The sequence below is a fragment of the Argopecten irradians genome, chromosome 16 (genome assembly GCF_041381155.1).
Source record: "Argopecten irradians isolate NY chromosome 16, Ai_NY, whole genome shotgun sequence".
In the NCBI taxonomy this organism is placed as follows: domain Eukaryota; kingdom Metazoa; phylum Mollusca; class Bivalvia; order Pectinida; family Pectinidae; genus Argopecten; species Argopecten irradians.
The window spans coordinates 12,266,990-12,287,134 of NC_091149.1; the positions used below are offsets into that span (position 1 = coordinate 12,266,990).

The following is a 20,145-nucleotide window of genomic DNA, read 5'->3' on the forward strand; positions in this document are numbered from 1 at the left end:
TTATGGTACTGGCAAATTTGTAGGTCAGTTCCTTTTGTATCATGGAAACTTGAAGAAAATAGAAATCTAGCCTAGTTATATCATATCAAGGATACAGACAATTTCCTTTTCAGATCACTTTGAGCTGTTAAGATTCATAGAGCAGTTCATTTTCACATTGTTATCAAAATAAAATCTACCTCCGTACGTATTGAAATCACAAAACTCAAACTCATCAAAATTATCTGTCACACAATGTACATAAACTACATCCCATCGGTAGGTAGAATTATTACAATATGTATTCCATCTTTGCATATTACAAAGTAATCTGCAAGGTATCGCCTGTTATGTTTTTAACAGTGTAACGTCACATTTTTCAGAGCAAATTACGTAAATTTTACTCGCAAAATAATGACGTCACAATTGATACGGGATCTACCAATTATGTAGAAAAAGTTATGCCGTCACAATTGGTATCTACCAACTATGTAATATGCAAAGACAGAATATACGATTTAATACAACGCGTTTAAAAAGCTTATTTCTCAATTCACAGTGACATCATCAACAGTGTACAGGTACAAGTACGGCAGCCTTGGTAAAATGAGAGGTGGTTTTGGAGTAGTAACAATAACCCTTTCATCTCTGTGGCCCCATGTGTTCCCAGCTTTGGCCTGCATCAGTCTCATGATGTCTATGGTAGTATGGGAGGAGGAGGAAGAAGTAGAGGGAGTCGTAATTACCATACTGGGATCCAACAGGGTCGGACTAGTTACATTTGTTGGCCAGGATTGCAGCAGGGCAGCGTTTGGGAAAAATGGAAGAGTCTGAAAAACAATGTTTTATATAGGTCAATCAAAAACAACCAACAAAATTATTTGTCTATGTGCAGGATTCAAAGTTTTATCATACAAGTCAATCAGAAAATTGTAATGAAGATGAAATGTCTACCTACATGCATACTGAATGTGTATCTTCAAAATCAATCATTTTATACACCTTTGTTACAAGAAATCAAATCAATTTGACCTCAATGTGATGAACTAATATGTTACCATATTTCTTGAGGCCAATTAATTTCAGCAAGTATTAGCTATAGTTGAAATGCCGGATGCTGAAATGTTTGATTATTTTATGGTTAAGTAATTCTTCTCGGCCTAGGAACAGATTCCTCTAGGAAGTCAACATCTACTAAAAAGGATTCCGATAAAGCGATCCCTGATTTCCATGCCCCTTTATTTATATATGACCATGATAACCAGCGTCCCCAAGTACCTAGGATTACCAGAATTCATGGAGGTCATTTTTAAAAGATCACCTCTTTGGCAGCTTATGGTGATTACCAAGGATTTTCCAGGGAACATCTGTTGTATATTTAGAAATTAGTTATCAGCTATCACAAGGTGCAATTTCAAAATAGAACTTCAAAATGGTTTTTGAGAAAATCTTTGAAACAAATTGTAGATGAACCAGGGATTAATATTTTGTCTTTTCATATTATAGAGGTAACTCCCTTACGAATAGGTATTATAAGTCATTATTTTGTGAGCGCAATTCATGTTCTTTTCTCCGAAAAATATGACGTTACGCTTTCAAACACATGACGTTACAATCAACTCCTATACGCAAGGGCAGATAACTGTAACATGCAAATACACAATGGGTACTGAGCCATTACAGAACTCGTACTTACTTGCTGACCGTTGATGAACGGCGTCATTATCGGTACCTGTTGCTGTACCTGGTATTGTGTTTGTTGCTGTGATGGTTGTTGCGACTGTTGTTGAGCAGCCTGGTCCGCCTGCGACACGGCGGGAGGGGAGGTAACTCCTACCCCAGTCTGTTGTGGTGGTGCTTGTTGCTGTTGAACAGCCTGCTGTTGTTGGTGATACTGTGGTCTGTACCCGTTACGGGGATACGTCATCCGTATCAGTGGCTTGGCTTTGATTCTCGCCTAAAACAAGACCAGTTACATCTCAAATAATTGAAATTATTTAGTCTATATTTCAAGTTTCTTGAATTTCTATTTAAGATGAAGATATGAATACTCCTGCAGCTAGCAACAATGAAAAGTTTGAAGTGCGGTTATCAAAGTGAAAGAAAATAATGAATTCCTTAGTGCTTTACATGCTTGAACATCTTTACATCCCATCACTTGATACATCATGCTAATCCTATAAATGCCATTAAATATTCCCTCTAACAAATTTATCATCAAAGATTATATGTCATAATTATTTTTTTTTAATTATCTCCCTTTGACCACCAACATATCATAGTCTTGATGGTATTGCTGAACTCAGTCACCCCTAAAGACATGTATTTATCACCAACATTACCAAACAACCCATTGATGGCAATACCATATATCTAAAGGAATTCTTAAAACTGGACATTATTCATGCCGCTTGCTGACCTACGGGCCTTACCAGAATAGGTTTGTTAAGGAAGGTGCATTGTTCCTCTCGTAGGTACTGGTACGCCTGCTGAGCACTCACGTCAGAGTCAAACGTCACATACCAACTATCATTTGCTGCAAACTCGCAGCTCACAAACCTCGGACATTTCTCTCCACTGAACAGGTTTTTCACATCCTGTACAAAATTTAGTCAAATTTTTATTAAATTTGAGTATCTTGTTAATCTATTACAGAAACAACTTTTGGGAACATCATTAAGATAACGAGCTGCCTCAGACAAGGAAATTGAAGTAATACTGCCGATTTTATAATAAAGAGCACTCATTTTTCAAACCTATTCATTTCATCTTTCTTAACTTTATAGAACTAGGGCCCAGTTGTTTAAAAGGTAATTAGGCTAATCACAGTTCAACGACAATTTTCATATCAAGATAAAACAATTTTTCAAAATTTTATAAGGTCTCCAAGATCTTCATTCTTTACCTGCTTGCTGATTTCGGTGAAGGTAAAATCAAAAATTTTGCAGCAAATGAGAAATGAAAATTTCACTAATTATGTGCTTATGCTAATCATCCTTTGAACAACTGGGCCTTGGTCAATGAAATAAATCATTGCATTTATAAACAATTATCAAAATGAGAGGAATGGAAAGTCACGTCTCTTAACACAAAATTCAGACATCCACTCAGAATAGAATTTAGTGAATCTACCACTATTGTCTATAATTTCTGTATAGATCCTACATCATATCACCGTAGTATTTTGAAAATGATTCCCACTCAGCCAATATGGCTTATTTATATATGAAACCATTTTTTGATATGTTAAGCATTTAAACCAGCCATACGTTACCTCGAGAGGTGTTGACTCAGGAATCTCCCGTAGAATCACTATACAGCGATTGTGAATCGGACGAACTTTCTCACATTTCCCATCTACCTCTAGTACTTGTACGTTAGGTAGTTCTGTAAAACACAGAAATTTTATAAAAATTACTATCATAGTACTGGTATGCTGGAAGATAAATTCATCAAATGTAAAATGTATAATATATTCTCTCAGTCATGAACTCCCTCTAAAAGAGTAGATTTCTCTGTCGTTCCCTAAGGACAAGAAAAGATTTTGACTCTATCCCAGACAAGGTTATACAGAGGTTGCTAGGGAAAAGCCTTTTTCTGAGGTAGGATAAAAGACGGTTCAAAAGACGGTTCATACAAACATCATTACATGTGCAATCTCTGTCATCAACTTTTACACATTGAAATGTCATAATTTTTGAAATGTCATAATTTTTCTTTAAAGCATGGGAGAAAAATAAGCAAACATGGGTCTGTCAGGTGGACAAGAATATTTTGCCCCTCGTAAAACAATTTTGGCGTTCAGTACTCAGCAAGTCTCGTGTTAGTCAGCCGAAACCTCCACTTGACAGACTTAATCTATTGATGTTAAAAATTCACCTTTAAGTAATTCTGTGATAAGTTCCAGGTCATTTGTGAGCTGCTGAATTTGTTGGAGGTCAGCAACAGTTGCTATGGGAACATACTGGTCAGCATCCATTTGTGATTGTAGGTAGCGGTCACTGGCAAGACTTTCTCTGTAGAGACATAATACATGGTGTCATGTTATCATAGAAATCGTGATATTGATATAAAATAACGAATTAGCAATGCCAACTTTGAAAACTAATTGAAGACATGTGATACCAAAGTAGTAATGCCGTCCTGAAATCCCTTTAGATGGATGACTAATACCCCAGTTGCACAAATTTAGCAATAACTCCATTAATATGGGACAATGCAGAACCCTATATAGTTTACTCAACTCCACTGTATGTCCGGGTTCTGTGCACCAAATTTTATCAAAATCTGTCCAGTAGTTTAGGAGGAGTTCGCCGGACAAAGTTGTGTCAGCAGACAGACAACCGATTTCAGTTTTACACCCCCCCCCCCCTTCAACTTTGTTGTGGGGGTATAATTGGGATTGCTAGTAAAGAATTTATTAAAGAATAGAAAATGTAAAACTTTCAATATAAAGATATTAGTGATGTCAGCCAAACACTTCTGCATATTTACGGTATAACATTATTTATGCTACCATAAAGAGATAATATACAGTATCATAGAGACAAATAACATAATCTTTTAGTCTTCTAAACAATCTGATTTCAAAATGTAGTTGAAGAACATACAACCTTAGTAGCCGTTTTTTGATTCAGATAAATAACATTGTAGACTAAGTTTGTAGCTGCCTATTTATGGCAGCCCCACTAGGAGTGATTGACGAGGATCGCGGCGCCTCCCGAGCTGTGACGGATCACCCTACCTGGAGAAGCAGTTTTCCAGCTGTTCCTTTAGCATCTGTCGCAGTTGGTCCTCTGTCACAATACCAGGATTGACAACGTTATCCTCCGCATCTATAAATACATATACAGAAATTGACAGAAATCGACAATGTAATCGGCCATAATTATTTGGTTTAGTTTCAGTTTTATGTCCTATTAACAGCCAGGGTTATGTAAGGACGTGCCAGGTTTGATGGAGGAAAACTAGAGTACCCTGAGAAAAATCACCAACCAGAAGTCAGTATCTTCCAACACACAAGACTCAAACTCGTGACCGAGAGGTGGAGGGCTTGTGATATGTCGGGACATCTTAACCACTCGGCCAACTGCGGCCCCAGCCACAATTAACAACTTACATAACTACATTTCCTGAAGACAAAAGTAAGCGTACCAGGAGAACAAGAGGTTTTTTCTTCTTCCCTTAACTGGTCAAATCATTATCTGTTTAATGCTTTACGAAAATGGATGTTTGTTGACTATTTTATCCCATTAGATGTTTGACTAGATATACACATTTCAAAACGTTTTTGTGCAATGACTCAACCTTGCTGGAAAAAGTTGTGACCACAGAGAATTGTTATGTCTAGGTACTTACCAACAACAGTGTTCTCGGTAGGGAACGCTGTGACCACAGGGGCCTGGTTGTCGATGTAACCCGAGGAGACATCACTGGAGAGGGGGGACTCAATGGGAGTTTCTACCGCCCCTCCCTGTTCTCCCTTCCCAATGTCACCGTTGGCATGCTGGTACTCTGTAACCAAAATATCAATATGGTACACAATACAATGACTATGACCCTTGTGACAGGCATTTCATGGATAAAATAAATAATAGAGTTCTGTTATAGTTCTGTAAAAGCCTATAATGAATGACATATGTACAGAGTCCCCTGTGAAAGGCATTTCATGGATGACATATACAGAGACCCCTGTGATAGGCATTTCATGGATGACATATACAGAGACCCCTGTGATAGGCATTTCATGGATGACATATACAGAGACCCCTGTGATAGGCATTTTGTTAATGACATATACAGAGTCCCCTGTGAAAGGCATTTCATGGATGAAATATAAAGATTCCTGTGATAGTTTAAGGCATTTTATGAATAGAATATATATAGACCCCTGTGATAGGCATTTTATGAATGACATATACAGAGACCCCTGTGATAGGCATTTAATTAATGACATATACAGAGACCCCTGTGATAGGCATTTTGTTAATGACATATACAGAGACCCCTGTGATAGGCATTTTATTAATGACATATACAGAGACCCCTGTGATAGACATTTTGTTAATGACATATACAGAAACCCCTGTGATAGGCATTTTATTAATGACATATACAGAGACCCCTGTGATAGGCATATCATGAATGACATATATAGAGATACCTGTGATAGGCATTTTATTTATATCATATACAGAGACCCCTGTGATAGGCATTTTCTTAATGACATATACAGAGACCCCTGTGATAGGCTTTTCATGAATGACATATACAGAGACCCCTGTGATAGGCATTTCATGAATGACATATACAGAGACCCCTGTGATAGGCATTTTCTTAATGACATATACAGAGACCCCTGTGATAGGCATTTTATTAATGACATATACAGAGATACCTGTGATAGGCATTTTCTTAATGACATGTACAGAGACCCCTGTGGTAGGCATTTTATTAATGACATATACAGAGACCCCTGTGATAGGCATTTTATTAATGACATATACAGAGACCCCTGTGATAGGCATTTTATTAATGATATATACAGAGACCCCTGTGATAGACATTTTATTAATGACATATACAGAGACCCTGTGATAGGCATATCATGAATGACATATATAGCAATACCTGTGATAGGCATTTTTTGGATGTCATATATAGAGACCCCTGTGATAGGCATTTTATAAATGACATATACAGAGACCCCTGTGATAGGCATATCATGAATGACATATATAGAGATCCCTGTGATAGGCATTTCTTGGATGATATATACAGAGACCCCTGTGATAGACATTTTATTAATGACATATACAGAGACCCTGTGATAGGCATATCATGAATGACATATATAGAGATCCCTGTGATAGGGATTTCTTGGATGTCATATACAGAGACCCCTGTGATAGGCAAGCCGCATTTAATGAATGAAATACATATATCGACCCCTGTGATAGGCATTTCATGAATGAGTGTACAGAGACCCCTGTGATTGCAGGTCAGTTATATAAATTTTGTCACTTTGAATTGGTTGATGATGCTATTCCCACATTGGTGGTTAACTGTTTGGTGATTATAGAGGTCAATACGACCTTGACCTTTTGTCGACTACCAACAGATCTTACTTAATCAACCTTGCATATAGACCTGTATTGTCTGTTTATACATACTCAGTGCTAATCAGTCTCGGATGACCATTGCTAGCCTATGGTTGGCCATCCTTGTAAACCATTTTGACCAGGGACTGGTGATACGTACCATCATTTGCATTGATCCCGTCCCACGCAGAAGCGTCCAGCAGTGGGTTAGGCGTGCTCGTTTTATTGCTGAGCGAGAAGACGGTGGCATTTGGATTTAACCCAGCAGCTGTCTTAGGTGTGACCTACAACAGAAATATGTCATCATCAGAATCATTTTGACCAAACATAAATTAGTCATTTTCAGATAAATTGAACATTTTGCATATTGTATGGCACATAAAGAAATCTCCTGACTCAAGGAAGTCAATTTTTAAAATGTAAGGGCCAATATGTCTACTCCAAATCGATCCCTGATACTGTCAAATTTATCAGGAAATTCTTCCATTCTAATTATCAGTATAGAAACAAAATGGAGGATCATACATGATTTGTGATATGAAAAATTCATGAAACAAGTTTGTGTTTGAACCATTCGCAAAATTCAAAATGTTTTACATTACATACAAAAAATATTCATTCTAGCTGTGAATCCTGGCTAAAATGACTTAGAAGTAAGAACTAGGACTTTTGACTTGTATCAAAACAGACAGCCAAGTTCGCTAAATAAAGTTTAAAATGGGATGGGAATTGTTAATTCTAAAGAAATCAATGCTGACTTCTAGAGGACACTGCTTATAGGTCTGAAATGCTGAATATAGTAATTTCAGCGTCACTGACAGATTTTATCAATGGAACTCTTCTATATATAAGTTATCACATCTATTTTCTTCCATTGATTGAAAGTGGAGCCGTCAACTTATATAATTAACAGACACGGACTCACACAACACCACTACGTCTTCTACTCAATGGAAATTCGGGTAATTGAGCCACATTTTAAATCTGAAATAAATGTTGTTTAAGACGAGCTTGTCACACGACAGGAAGTAATCATGGGCTGGTTATTCTGTCTAAATGATCAAAGACGGCTAATAATAGAGAATATGTACCCAATCATTGTGTGATAATCAATACGTTGTGTACGGACGCTGCTGGTCCACTAGATATGCCAGCCTGCTTAACTAGATTCACGCCCCCACATACCTATAACATTGTGTCTTAGCTGGACATTTTTCATACCCCCTCATCCTATCTCACCATCTCAACAGAAGCCAATTAATACCAAGACTTGTGTTATTTATTCCAAACCGGGCCAGTACATTGAAAACTTGATGTATAGAGTACTTAGGCGTCATTTTCTCTAAGGGAGGGGGAGGTTTTTGGTGGTTGAATTGTAGTTTCTTCAAAACTGTAAACCAACTTGTAAACCAATTAATTTTATGTTTTCTGCCGAAAAATTTATTGATAATGTTTTCAATTTCAAATCTAGATATTTCTGATTCCATTTCACTTGTGCTTCAAACATTTTCAATCTAGATACTTCTGATTCCATTTCACTTGTGTTTGAAACATTTTCAATCTAGATATTCTGATTCCACTTCACTTGTGTTTGAAACATTTTCAATCTAGATATTCTGATTCCACTTCACTTGTGTTTGAAACATTTTCAATCTAGATATTCTGATTCCACTTCACTTGTGTTTGAAACATTTTCAATCTAGATATTCTGATTCCATTTCACTTGTGCTTGAAACATTTTCAATCCAGATAGTTCTGATTCCATTTCACTTGTGCTTGAAACATTTTCAATCTTGATACTTCTGATTGAATTTCACTTGTGCTTGAAACATTTTCAAAATAGATACTTCTGATTCCATTTCACTTGTGCTTGAAACATTTTCAATCTAGATATTCTGATTCCACTTCACTTGTGCTTGAAACATTTTCAATCTAGATATTCTGATTCCACTTCACTTGTGTTTCAAACATTTTCGCAGCTAATGTATTTTCAAGATATCCTATTACTTGTGAAATTTAACCACTTGCCAAAATAGTTGGTTAACAATAATCCAGCTCAATATACAGAGATTACTAGATTTATTTCATCCTCGGAAAACATCAACCAATTAAATGTTGAAGGATACATTTGTTCTAATTGTTTAATTGTCCCTGTGGGCGGAGTCCGTCAGTGATTTGTAAAAACACAAATTTAGAAAAGATTATTAGTCTTGTACAATACCGGGCCATAGAGTCATATTTTACCGAAAGATATAGAAACTCATTGTGTAGACAAGTCAGTTTTAAACAATACTGGGCCATGAAGTAATTTTTTACTACATAAGATATAGAATATCATCACGTGGAGAGGTCGGTCTTGTTCAATATACTATTTCAGGTGAATGTTATAGAATTCTAATGTAGCAGATTTTGTCAAATATTCCATTGATTCTAACTATGAACAGCCCTATTGCATACTACCACTGCCATGGTTACATAAATTCCATCCATCAACATTTTTAAATAACATTAATACAATCTATTGTAATTTCATTTAAAGAGACAATTCACTCAGGTTAATTCTTTTACACAACCAAGAAGCAAACTATGGCATAAATGTGTTGTTCTACATTTCTTATGAAATATATAACACAAAATATTTACAAATTCCACGTCAATGTTTAATATTTTAATTGATACCATTGTAATTACAAATCGTTGATCAATACGATTAAGCAGGTACAATATGTACGCTTTACTCATACCCGAGCCAAAGTCACGAACGTTAAACAAATGAACTACATAACCACTAAGGAGGTGATGAAATGATTTTGAGGCAAGATAATTCACCTAATAAGGTAAACACTACTGTCAGAGCGATTTGAGCAGTTCTAGACAAAAGTTGCATTACTCTACGAGCAAGGGACAGGGTTCGGCATACAAGATGTTCGACCACAATGTGTGATGGCGGATAGCGAGCGAGTTTGAACATTTCACCACCATGGGCTTTTCTGGCATATCACAGTAAAACCGACTGATCTAATTTCCATCAGAACAGGGGTTTTTCCGATATTTGTACAAATTTTAATGTTCTCTTAGACTGAATTGTCCCTTTAAGTAAATCACGTAATTTTAATTGTAACTTGTTGGAAATTATTTCATTTCAAATATCATTATCACCCATTTTTGATAGCTAAATCAACTTGCACCACAGTAAATTCTGAATATATTTATACAAAGAACAAAAAATTGAAAAAATTCAGTATTAATGTGCTAAGTGAGGTAACCAGAAACTGATACAGTTAACAATTTAACACAAGGTGGTTTGTTATTTAAACATATAAAGAAGAATTTTTTTTTTTTTAAAAAAATCAGTATTAATATTGAATAACTCTAACCTACTACAGCAATATATGTAGATTAGCTATGGTGTGGGTTAGATACGTGACAATCATGTACAAGTGACATCTCAGCCTAGTCCTAAATCAATATCCCCTTGATAGACTTGTAGGATTCTGTCATCAGTCTGTTACACCACCTAACACCCATCTCTTACTCGCCAAACTTCATAACGAAACACTTTTACCAACACGAAATATGAAAACCAAATACTCCCTGAGATAGATACAGGACAAACTTATGATCTGATTTCACAGGTATCATACTGGTGAGGTAACATAATTGTCACATATTACATATGCCAGACCAATTATGAATATTAACGTTCTAACAGACCAGCGCTTTTTAGCACTTGTTTGTTTAATTTCCTGGCTCGAGGCTCATCAATGACAAATTATATGGTTTCATACGTCAGCGAGAAAGGTTTAACTTTACGGTATCATATGACAATACCAACGCTTTCCTGGAAAAAATAGATTTTGACCACATCAATTTTTTATCATGGGCGTTTTAAAATAAAATCAATATTGCTATATTTGCATACCCATTGGCATAAAAAACACTGCTTTATTAAAGATATCAATCTCTTTATGTGCAAGTATTGCGGATAGACATATCAAATGACAGGAACAGTCAATATTTAGATCAATGATCTACTCTAAAATTTGATCAAAACACAATTTTCATCTAAATAGATCTATGAACTGAAAAGTCGTAAGAGCTAAAAATAGCAAATTAAGTATACTATCTTGTTTTGACATCTTAATTAACCTTGCCGAGATATCTTCAATGTGTGACTTGTCACTATATATCCAAAACTTTATACCTGTCTTTCCAAATGATATGGCCGGCCTAGAAATGGTGCCAAAACATTCTCCAATATACACAACTCATCCCCATATGGTAACCTCCGACAAGAAATTTTACCTGTGGAGACTCCCCTTACCTGTCTGATTTTTTACTGCAGAGACTCCCCCTTCCCTACCTGTATGATTTTTACCTGCAGAGACTCTTTGGAAACTCTCACTATCTGTATGATTTTTACCTGCGGAGACCTTTACTACATGTATGATTTTTACCTGAGGGGACTCCCCTATCTGTATGATTTTTAATTGCTTTTACCTGCGGAGACTCCGCACTACCTGTATGATTTTTAATCGCTTTACCTGCAGAGACTCCCCCTACCTGTACTTTTCACCTGCTTTACCTGCAGAGACTCCCCCCCTCTCCCCCTACCTGTATGATTTTTACCTGTGGAGACTATCCCTACATGTATAATTTTAACCTGTGGAGACTCTCACTATCTGTATGATTTTTACCTGTGGAGACTCTCACTATCTGTATGATTTTTACCAACAGAGACTCTCCCTACCTGTATGAATTTTACCGTAGAGACTCTCCTTACCTGTGTAATTTTTACCTGTGGAGACTCCTTACCTGTATGATTTTTACCTGTGGAGACTCTCACTATCTGTACGATTTTTACCTGCGGAGACTCTCACTATCTGTATGATTTTCACCTGTGGAGACTAACTATCTGTATGATTTTTACCTGTGGAGACTCTCACCATCTATATGATTTTTACCTGTGGAGACTCTCACTATCTGTATGATTTTTACCTGCGGAGACTCTCACTATCTATGATTTTTACCTGTGGAGACTCTCACTATCTGTATGATTTTTACCTGCGGAGACTATCCCTACATGCATGATTTTTACCTGTGGAGACTCTCACTATCTGTATGATTTTTACCTGTGGAGACTCTCACTATCTGTATGATTTTTACCTACGGAGACTCTCACTATCTGTATGATTTTTACCTACGGAGACTCTCACTATCTGTATGATTTTTACCTGTGGAGACTCTCACTATCTGTATGATTTTTACCTGTGGAGACTCTCACTATCTGTATGATTTTTACCTGTGGAGACTCTCACTATCTGTATGATTTTTACCTGTGGAGACTCTCACTATCTATGATTTTTACCTGCGGAGACTCTCACTATCTGTATGATTTTTACCTGCGGAGACTCTCCACTACTGTATGATTTTTACCTGCGGAGACTCTCCCTACATGTATGATTTTTACCTGTGGAGACTCTCACTATCTGTATGATTTTTACCTGGGAGACTCTCACTATCTGTATGATTTTTTACCTGCTGGAGACTCTCCTACATGCATGATTTTTACCTGCAGAGACTCTCACTATCTGTATGATTTTTACCTGCGGAGACTCTCACTATCTGTATGATTTTTACCTGTGGAGACTCTCACTATCTGTATGATTTTTACCTGTGGAGACTCTCACTATCTGTATGATTTTTACCTGTGGAGACTCTCACTATCTGTATGATTTTTACCTGTGGAGACTCTCACTATCTATATGATTTTTACCTGTGGAGACTACTCTCACTATCTGTATGATTTTTACCTGCGGAGACTCTCACTATCTATGATTTTTACCTGTGGAGACTCTCACTATCTGTATGATTTTTACCTGTGGAGACTCTCCCTACATATATAATTTTTATCTGTGGAGACTCTCACTATCTGTATGATTTTTACCTGTGGAGACTCTCACTATCTGTATGATTTTTACCTGTGGAGACTCTCACTATCTGTATGATTTTTACCTGTGGAGACTCTCACTATCTGTATGATTTTTACCTGTGGAGACTCTCACTATATATATGATTTTTACCTGTGGAGACTCTCACTACCTGTATGATTTTTACCTACAGAGACTCTCACTATCTGTATGATTTTTACCTGTGGAGACTCTCACTATCTATATGATTTTTACCTGTGGAGACTCTCACTATCTGTATGATTTTTACCTGTGGAGACTCTCACTATCTATATGATTTTTACCTGTGGAGACTCTCACTATCTGTATGATTTTTACCTGTGGAGACTCTCCCTACATGTATGATTTTTACCTGTGGAGACTCCGACTGCGTTTTTTCACGGTTCTGTTTGAAGCACACCACCAAAGACCGAGTAGAGTAGTAGTAGACATCGCCTGGTAACATGGGTTTTGTCCCTTATTAGGCTTCCATCACCGTCCACCCCTATAGTGTCACACCGTATCCTTGTTAGTACAGGTGTATCTAATTCTTGTTAGTCCAGGTGAAATTAATTCCTTAAGTCCAGTTTTCATTTCGTTAATCCAGGTTGATTCTTGGTAGTCCTGGTTTATCTAACCCTTGATAGTCCAGATATACCTCAAAAGTTCAGGTGAAAGTAATTCATTTGTCCAGGTGTTGTTAGTCCAGGTGTATATAATCCTCATTCAGATCAAGGTGTATCTAATTAGTCCAAGTGTACATAATCCTCGCTAAGGTGTATCTAGTTAATCCAGGTGTATATAATCCTCATTCAGATCAAGGTGTATCTAATTAGTCCAAGTGTACATAATCCTCGCTAAGGTGTATCTAGTTAATCCAGGTGTATATAATCCTCATTCAGATCAAGGTGTATCTAATTAGTCCAAGTGTACATAATCCTCGCTAAGGTGTATCTAGTTAATCCAGGTGTATTTAATCCTCATTCAGATCAAGGTGTATCTAATTAGTCCAAGTGTACATAATCCTCGCTAAGGTGTATCTAGTTAATCCAGGTGTATATAATCCTCATTCAGATCAAGGTGTATCCAAATGTACATAATCCTCGCTAAGGTTAAGGTGTATCAAATATACATAATCCTCGCTAAGGTTAAGGTGTATCTAGTAAGTCAAGGTGTATCTAATCCTCGTTAAGATCAAGGTGTATCCTTGTTAAGATCAAGGTGTATCCTTGATAAGATCAAGGTGTATCTTATGTTTATAATCGGTTGATGTATAGAAAATTGGTATTTGTCATCATCTGTCTAAGACTAAAAGACCAGATGTCTTCTTTCCTTACTTTAAGCTAGGATTATCATTGCTATTAGTCCAGGTATATATATTATATGGTCCTCATGTCTCCGAGGTGTATCCAATCTTCATAATGTAAGGTGTATCCAAACTTTATTAAGCTAGGTGTATCTTACCATTGTCAGACCAGGTGTAACTGATATGAAACAATACATGTTAACATTGATAGAGATGTATCCATTCTGCAGATATTCTGCCATTTATCATGCACAGTATCAGTGGTTTTTTGATAAAAAATAAATAGAAATCTTTGAAACCCTATTGAATTCCTGTTACTACTACAAAGTCCTTGTTTGAAGGTAAGATAATCCTGTTGCTATAAAGGTAACATTGTACAGGTGTATTCAGGCAAGCTTCTGTTGATAAAAACATTAATAATGTATATCCAATGGTAATATTTTATAAAAAGTTCAGGCCAATTTTACTTCAGTCCTCCATCAGCCGAGTTGTCAATAGCCAATGGTCAAATGGTCACACAGTATCCATGTACAGCCTGATTTCTTACATCACCTGCTCAGGATTTTCCGGAAAATGTATCCCTGTACTTGTGATATTGTGAAAGTAAAATAAGGTAATTATTTTCCTTCATATATTGTCAACATTTCATTTGCACGCCTGTAGAATAGGTAACCAGCACATGTCCTGATGTGTTAATACATCGTTACTATGTGTGTCCACTGTCCGTCAGACTGGACCACCATATGTTGAAATCTTGTCTGCCTCGGTCAGTCGACAACAAGCGAGTGGGCGGACCTCAGCACTTACTAATAGCTTTGTCCACACGCATGCTTTACACTGCTGTGAGGCTACACAAGTCCTCCACAGTAGCCTGACATAAGGTTGATAAATTTGTCCACCGTTACCTAGAAGGTGACATATTGTGTGTACATATACACTTACGATCTACCTATCCTTGTGTCCACTGTAGATCACCAAACTGACCACACGATGGACTGGACAGACTCCACTGTCCACTACAGTCCAGTTAGTCCGAGCGACTGTACACCTTAACTAAGGTCCAGGTGTCCGACACAGAAACACAACGGTCACCATATGGTATAATATCGGGCCGATCGTTGATGACGACAGCCAGTGCAGCCAGCTCTACAAGCCTAGCTCTCCTCCTCAGACATAATGCAGTTTTCTGTATCACAGCACGCACTGTCATATCCTTACATTGGCCTGGTACTACCCAGCCTACGATGTCGCCCTCCAAGCTGCTCGTGGTGGTCGCGGTGGGCAAAATCATTATTTCACTCAAGTTGTCTGTCTTGTTCTGTTCACACCGTCAGGTTTAAATGTCATCTCGTGGATTTCTTCAATCAGATTTAGCTTGATGTTATCAATACCACAACTGTTTGACTTCACAGCAATATTCATTTTATTATCTATTCATTAGATTTTACAGCAATAATCATTTTAATTACTATTCATTAGATTTTACAGCAATATTTCATTTTATTTTCTATTCATTAGATTTTACAGCAATAATCATTTTAATTACTATTCATTAGATTTTACAGCAATATTCATTTTATTTTCAATTTATTAGATTTTACAGCAATATTCATTCTAATTTCTATTCATTAGATTTTACAGCAATATTCATTTTATTTTCAATTCATTAGATTTTACAGCAATATTCATTTTATTTTCAATTTATTAGATTTTACAGCAATATTCATTCTAATTTCTATTCATTAGATTTTACAGCAATATTCATTTTATTTTCAATTCATTAGATTTTACAGCAATATTCATTTTATTTTCAATTCATTAGATTTTACAGCAATATTCATTTTATTTTCAATTCATTAGATTTTACCGCATATCAATTTTATTTCCCATTCATTACACTGTTCAAACTTTGTTTTGCTTTTTGTGTATGTGGTGTTAAGGCTTTTTTGGTCGATTGTAAAGCTTAAAACCCATATTTGAATTGTTCAAATTTCCCATTTCCATTTTTAAACAGAATCGATTGACATACTAATGCTATGTGTCCACAACATGGACTGAAGGATTATCTCCCCCCCCCCCCTAAGGCTCTTAAAGTAAAATTTATACAATTAATAAGAAATAGGTTTTTATTGACAAGCGATAGCAAAATCTGCAGTACATAGCAGGATGCATGGTATGAACTTCTACACATTTCATCTATAGTCCCTAGCCGGTGGTATCAAAACTTAGTCATGTACATCATGGTATTCCATTCATTTATTATCTAAATCCATCAAAAACCAATTACACATTGTCTTGCTTGCATATAAAGTTTAGTTCTTCTATTAGTTTTATTCTGGCACTCTGGCAAGGAGTGAAGAAATATTATGAAATATTATAATGATATATCACTCAAGTGTTTGTGTTTACCTTGTCCCCACACCCCTTTTAAGCACGGGAAATGAATGACAAGAGTATTTTTTCTGAAACTCTATTCCAATTATACAGAGAGCCTATTTTATTGAAGAAGGACCCCGGGCTGTTAACTCTGATCTGAGCCTTTATAACTACCCCAGCCTATCAATACTGACCTAGGTTTAGGGGCTATCTATAATGTGACGGTATAGAAGTGAAAGCTGTTACCTCATGTACCAGTAGCGTAGAGTACATTGGAGTCGTGATCACCATTGTTATTAACAGCCCATCAACATACAGTGTCATATCCTACCGATAATAAACTGGTATAAATGAGCAAACTAACATTTTTAAAATGTTTACCGGAGTGAGAATAGAAAGTGGACGTCACAATGAAAGTCACCAGGATAGTATTCAGGGGTTTCAATATCAGGCGGTACCCGGTACTTTTTTCTCGGTTACACCTAGCTGTGGTACCACCTGATTTGGGCTAAATTACATTAGATGGAATACAGATAGTATAGAAAAGTAACCCCTAAAATGGCAATTGTACCGCATCTCCTGAAAGATAATGAAACCCACGAGTATTGGTCTTTTTGTACAAGCTTTAAACTGACAGATATTTTTGTTGAGCACTACCACAATCAGTAAACACATTTATAACAAACATACAACAAATTTGGGTTATAAGGTAGTAATTTTCATTCCCTATCAAAGTTCCTATAGTGAATAAGATGTCTGTAATACGTGTATAATGAACTATGTTTGTAACAAAGTGATTTTGTTGGTCCCCAGAGGTTTGTAATCAACATGTTTTACTATACAATACTCAATGATTTTCAAATGATTTAATGATTTTCTTGTCATCGACTTTGCACTGAAATTGTCCAAATTGCATTTCCTCTATTTATGTCCCTTGTAAAGTATATATCTGTGATAAAGCAGATTCCTAGTTATGCTAACTGGCTCAGAACTGATTTCGCACTTAAATTTCAGTTTGGGAAACCAAGAGCATATGTGTGTGCATATACAATTTTCTTGTGCTTTCTGTTTAGAGATCATGTTAAGTGCATTGTTACTTTTGATTCTGAAGCATCACTCAATGCCATTATAACTTCATTAAAGCCTGTATCTCTATATATAGTCCTGTAATTATCGTGGAGCCAGTACAGGACTATTTTTGCTTGCTAGGGTAACCATGGAAACCACTTGTTCGGTTTGTTTGTTTGGATTTATAACCAATTCAGTTGTATAAACAGCCAGGGTCAGGTGGGGGAAAGTCTGGAAACTGGAGGAAAGCCACCGACCTAGCGAGACATCTTGAGAAAAGTTATCACTGTTACTAGTCACCAAGCTGCCATATGTGAGATGAGTGTGGCAAAGACTGTGGTGTACTTGTGTCTCGGATCTTCTTAAGGATGGTGGCTAAAAGCTGTACAAGTTCTAGGTCTGTCATTGTCATGGCAACCAAACAAATCAGTCAGTCTTAAGAAAACATACAAATGACCTAAACGGACTCCATTTTTCCTAATACCGTATTTATCTTTCAACATAACCAAGTATTTAATCAAAATTTACAAAGAAAATATACAGTATATGTAATTATAAAGAAACTGTCTATAACCTGCATTAGGAGTACATAGGCAATGCCTTAGTAATTAGTATTTAATTAATTAACAAGGATAACACAATTCACAGTAGCTACTATATTTGTCATACCTAATTAATCGTCAAGGACAACAGATTTCTGAAATTATTGGCTTTAATCAACTTTGGAGTTTACCTGGCTCAATCTATCGAAAAGATGATACCTTAACTAATAGACAAGGATAACTAATATATCTTAAGTTTTACAATGGTTGTCATATACTAGTGGATGTAAGCTTGTGATACACTACCAGTCTAAATACCTGATTAAGAAATGAGTGATTAGTGTGATATGATACACGTAATTATGGCTTCTCTCCCCCTGGTTAACACAATTTTTGGCCCCTCCCTCACCTCCCATTCCCTACAAATGTCTGAACCTGAAATGTTTTGGTACATTGTAGGCTGCAGTATGTCCATGTTGCCTCCTTGTAATAAAGGAACTCCTCTCAATGAAGCATGCTGCGAAAGACATCGAACAGCACACTCACACCTAATCACAATTCACATTACAATGACAATGGCAATCTAATTATTGCCCCACTCGCTTTATACTGAACTCTAAGCAGAAGTACACAGTACCAATTTTATAGACTAGTGTGTCTTGGCCAGGGATAGAACTTTTACAGACTACGGTGTGTCTTGGCCAGGGGACAGAACCCAGAGCCTTCCTCACTGGAGAGAAAGCTCAACTGAAGGCCAAAAGTTTTTAGCAGACTCAATATACGTACCGGTGTTGTCAGCGTCAACTCAGCGCCCCCACTGGTACCCCGGTCGGACGTCATGAGGGCAGCCGAGTTTTCTTCTAAATTTGCCGTCAGCTCCACCTATTAAACAGACAGAGTAAATTGTTACTACAATATCAAGTTAAATTTGTAAAATGCATACTATAATCATATTATAGACACACTGAGATATCTTCATACCTTAAATGGGGGAAAATAAACTTTCCCTTGCATATTTTCAAGTTAATAGAGTATAAAAAAAATTTATCAGCGATATTTTCAGAGATTAATACTTTTGCAATTATGAGGAAAACAATTATTAAATTACTGTATTCGACCCAATTAGCGTCCATGTCCCTATAATACCCCCTCCCCTTTCTGAGGCCTCATTTCAATTGCCCTGGCATAGGATCAAAACTGTAAAGGTTGGAAATATTTTTGTCTTATTAACCACCTACCTTTTCATTTTTTTCAATTTTTTATATGCCCTGAGTGTTTATTTGGTCAAATATGGTAACTGATATCTAAGTCTGGTGGCAAGAGTACATATATTCACTCATTTCTTATAATTTCACAAATCCTTTTTTTGCGACAGTGTTAATGGTATGGTAAACAGTGAATATAGGATCTTCAAAAAATAATATCCTGTTAAACAAATGTTAACTTAACTAAGACTCAATAAATCAAACACAGTTTACCTGGTAAACGTACCAGACCCTTGGTAACTCTTTATTAAATACTTAATTTATTCAACAAATTCCTAACAACCAACCTCGAGTTATATAATATCTTACACTAGATTTACAACATGTACTGTATACGTTTTAATCGTTCGACCTTTTCCATTTAATTCACCTGTATCAGATGATCTAAATATTCCTTAATTTACCTAATAATCATCTTTGACCATTATAAACTGTTTTCTACTGTCCTTTACTTGGTTTTTGTATTGGACTAGATTATCTATAAATCTCATACCCTCTAATTTACCTGGATTTTTTTTTTTTTTTTTTGTACATGACCATCCTTGTATTTAAATTGATTCT

General features: G+C 36.3%; 1 protein-coding gene across 6 annotated transcripts in view; it reads right to left on the minus strand.

The window, feature by feature from the left end:
• Window positions 1-20,145, minus strand: part of LOC138310353 (la-related protein 4-like) — a 50,512-nt gene that overhangs the window by 16,824 nt on the left and 13,543 nt on the right. For 4 of the 6 annotated variants that reach the window (XM_069251544.1, XM_069251542.1, XM_069251541.1 and 1 more), the window contains exons 2-10: window positions 19,106-19,201; window positions 7,240-7,363; window positions 5,338-5,493; window positions 4,724-4,814; window positions 3,859-3,995; window positions 3,254-3,366; window positions 2,412-2,576; window positions 1,676-1,936; window positions 618-809 (exon numbers count right to left, since the gene is read on the minus strand). In XM_069251544.1, the coding sequence (XP_069107645.1) occupies window positions 618-809; window positions 1,676-1,936; window positions 2,412-2,576; window positions 3,254-3,366; window positions 3,859-3,995; window positions 4,724-4,814; window positions 5,338-5,493; window positions 7,240-7,363; window positions 19,106-19,159 (1,293 nt within the window). In that variant the 5' untranslated portion in view covers window positions 19,160-19,201. The remainder of the gene's footprint in view (window positions 1-617; window positions 810-1,675; window positions 1,937-2,411; window positions 2,577-3,253; window positions 3,367-3,858; window positions 3,996-4,723; window positions 4,815-5,337; window positions 5,494-7,239; window positions 7,364-19,105; window positions 19,202-20,145) is intronic. The other 2 variants (XM_069251545.1, XM_069251546.1) reach the window with 1 other exon arrangement.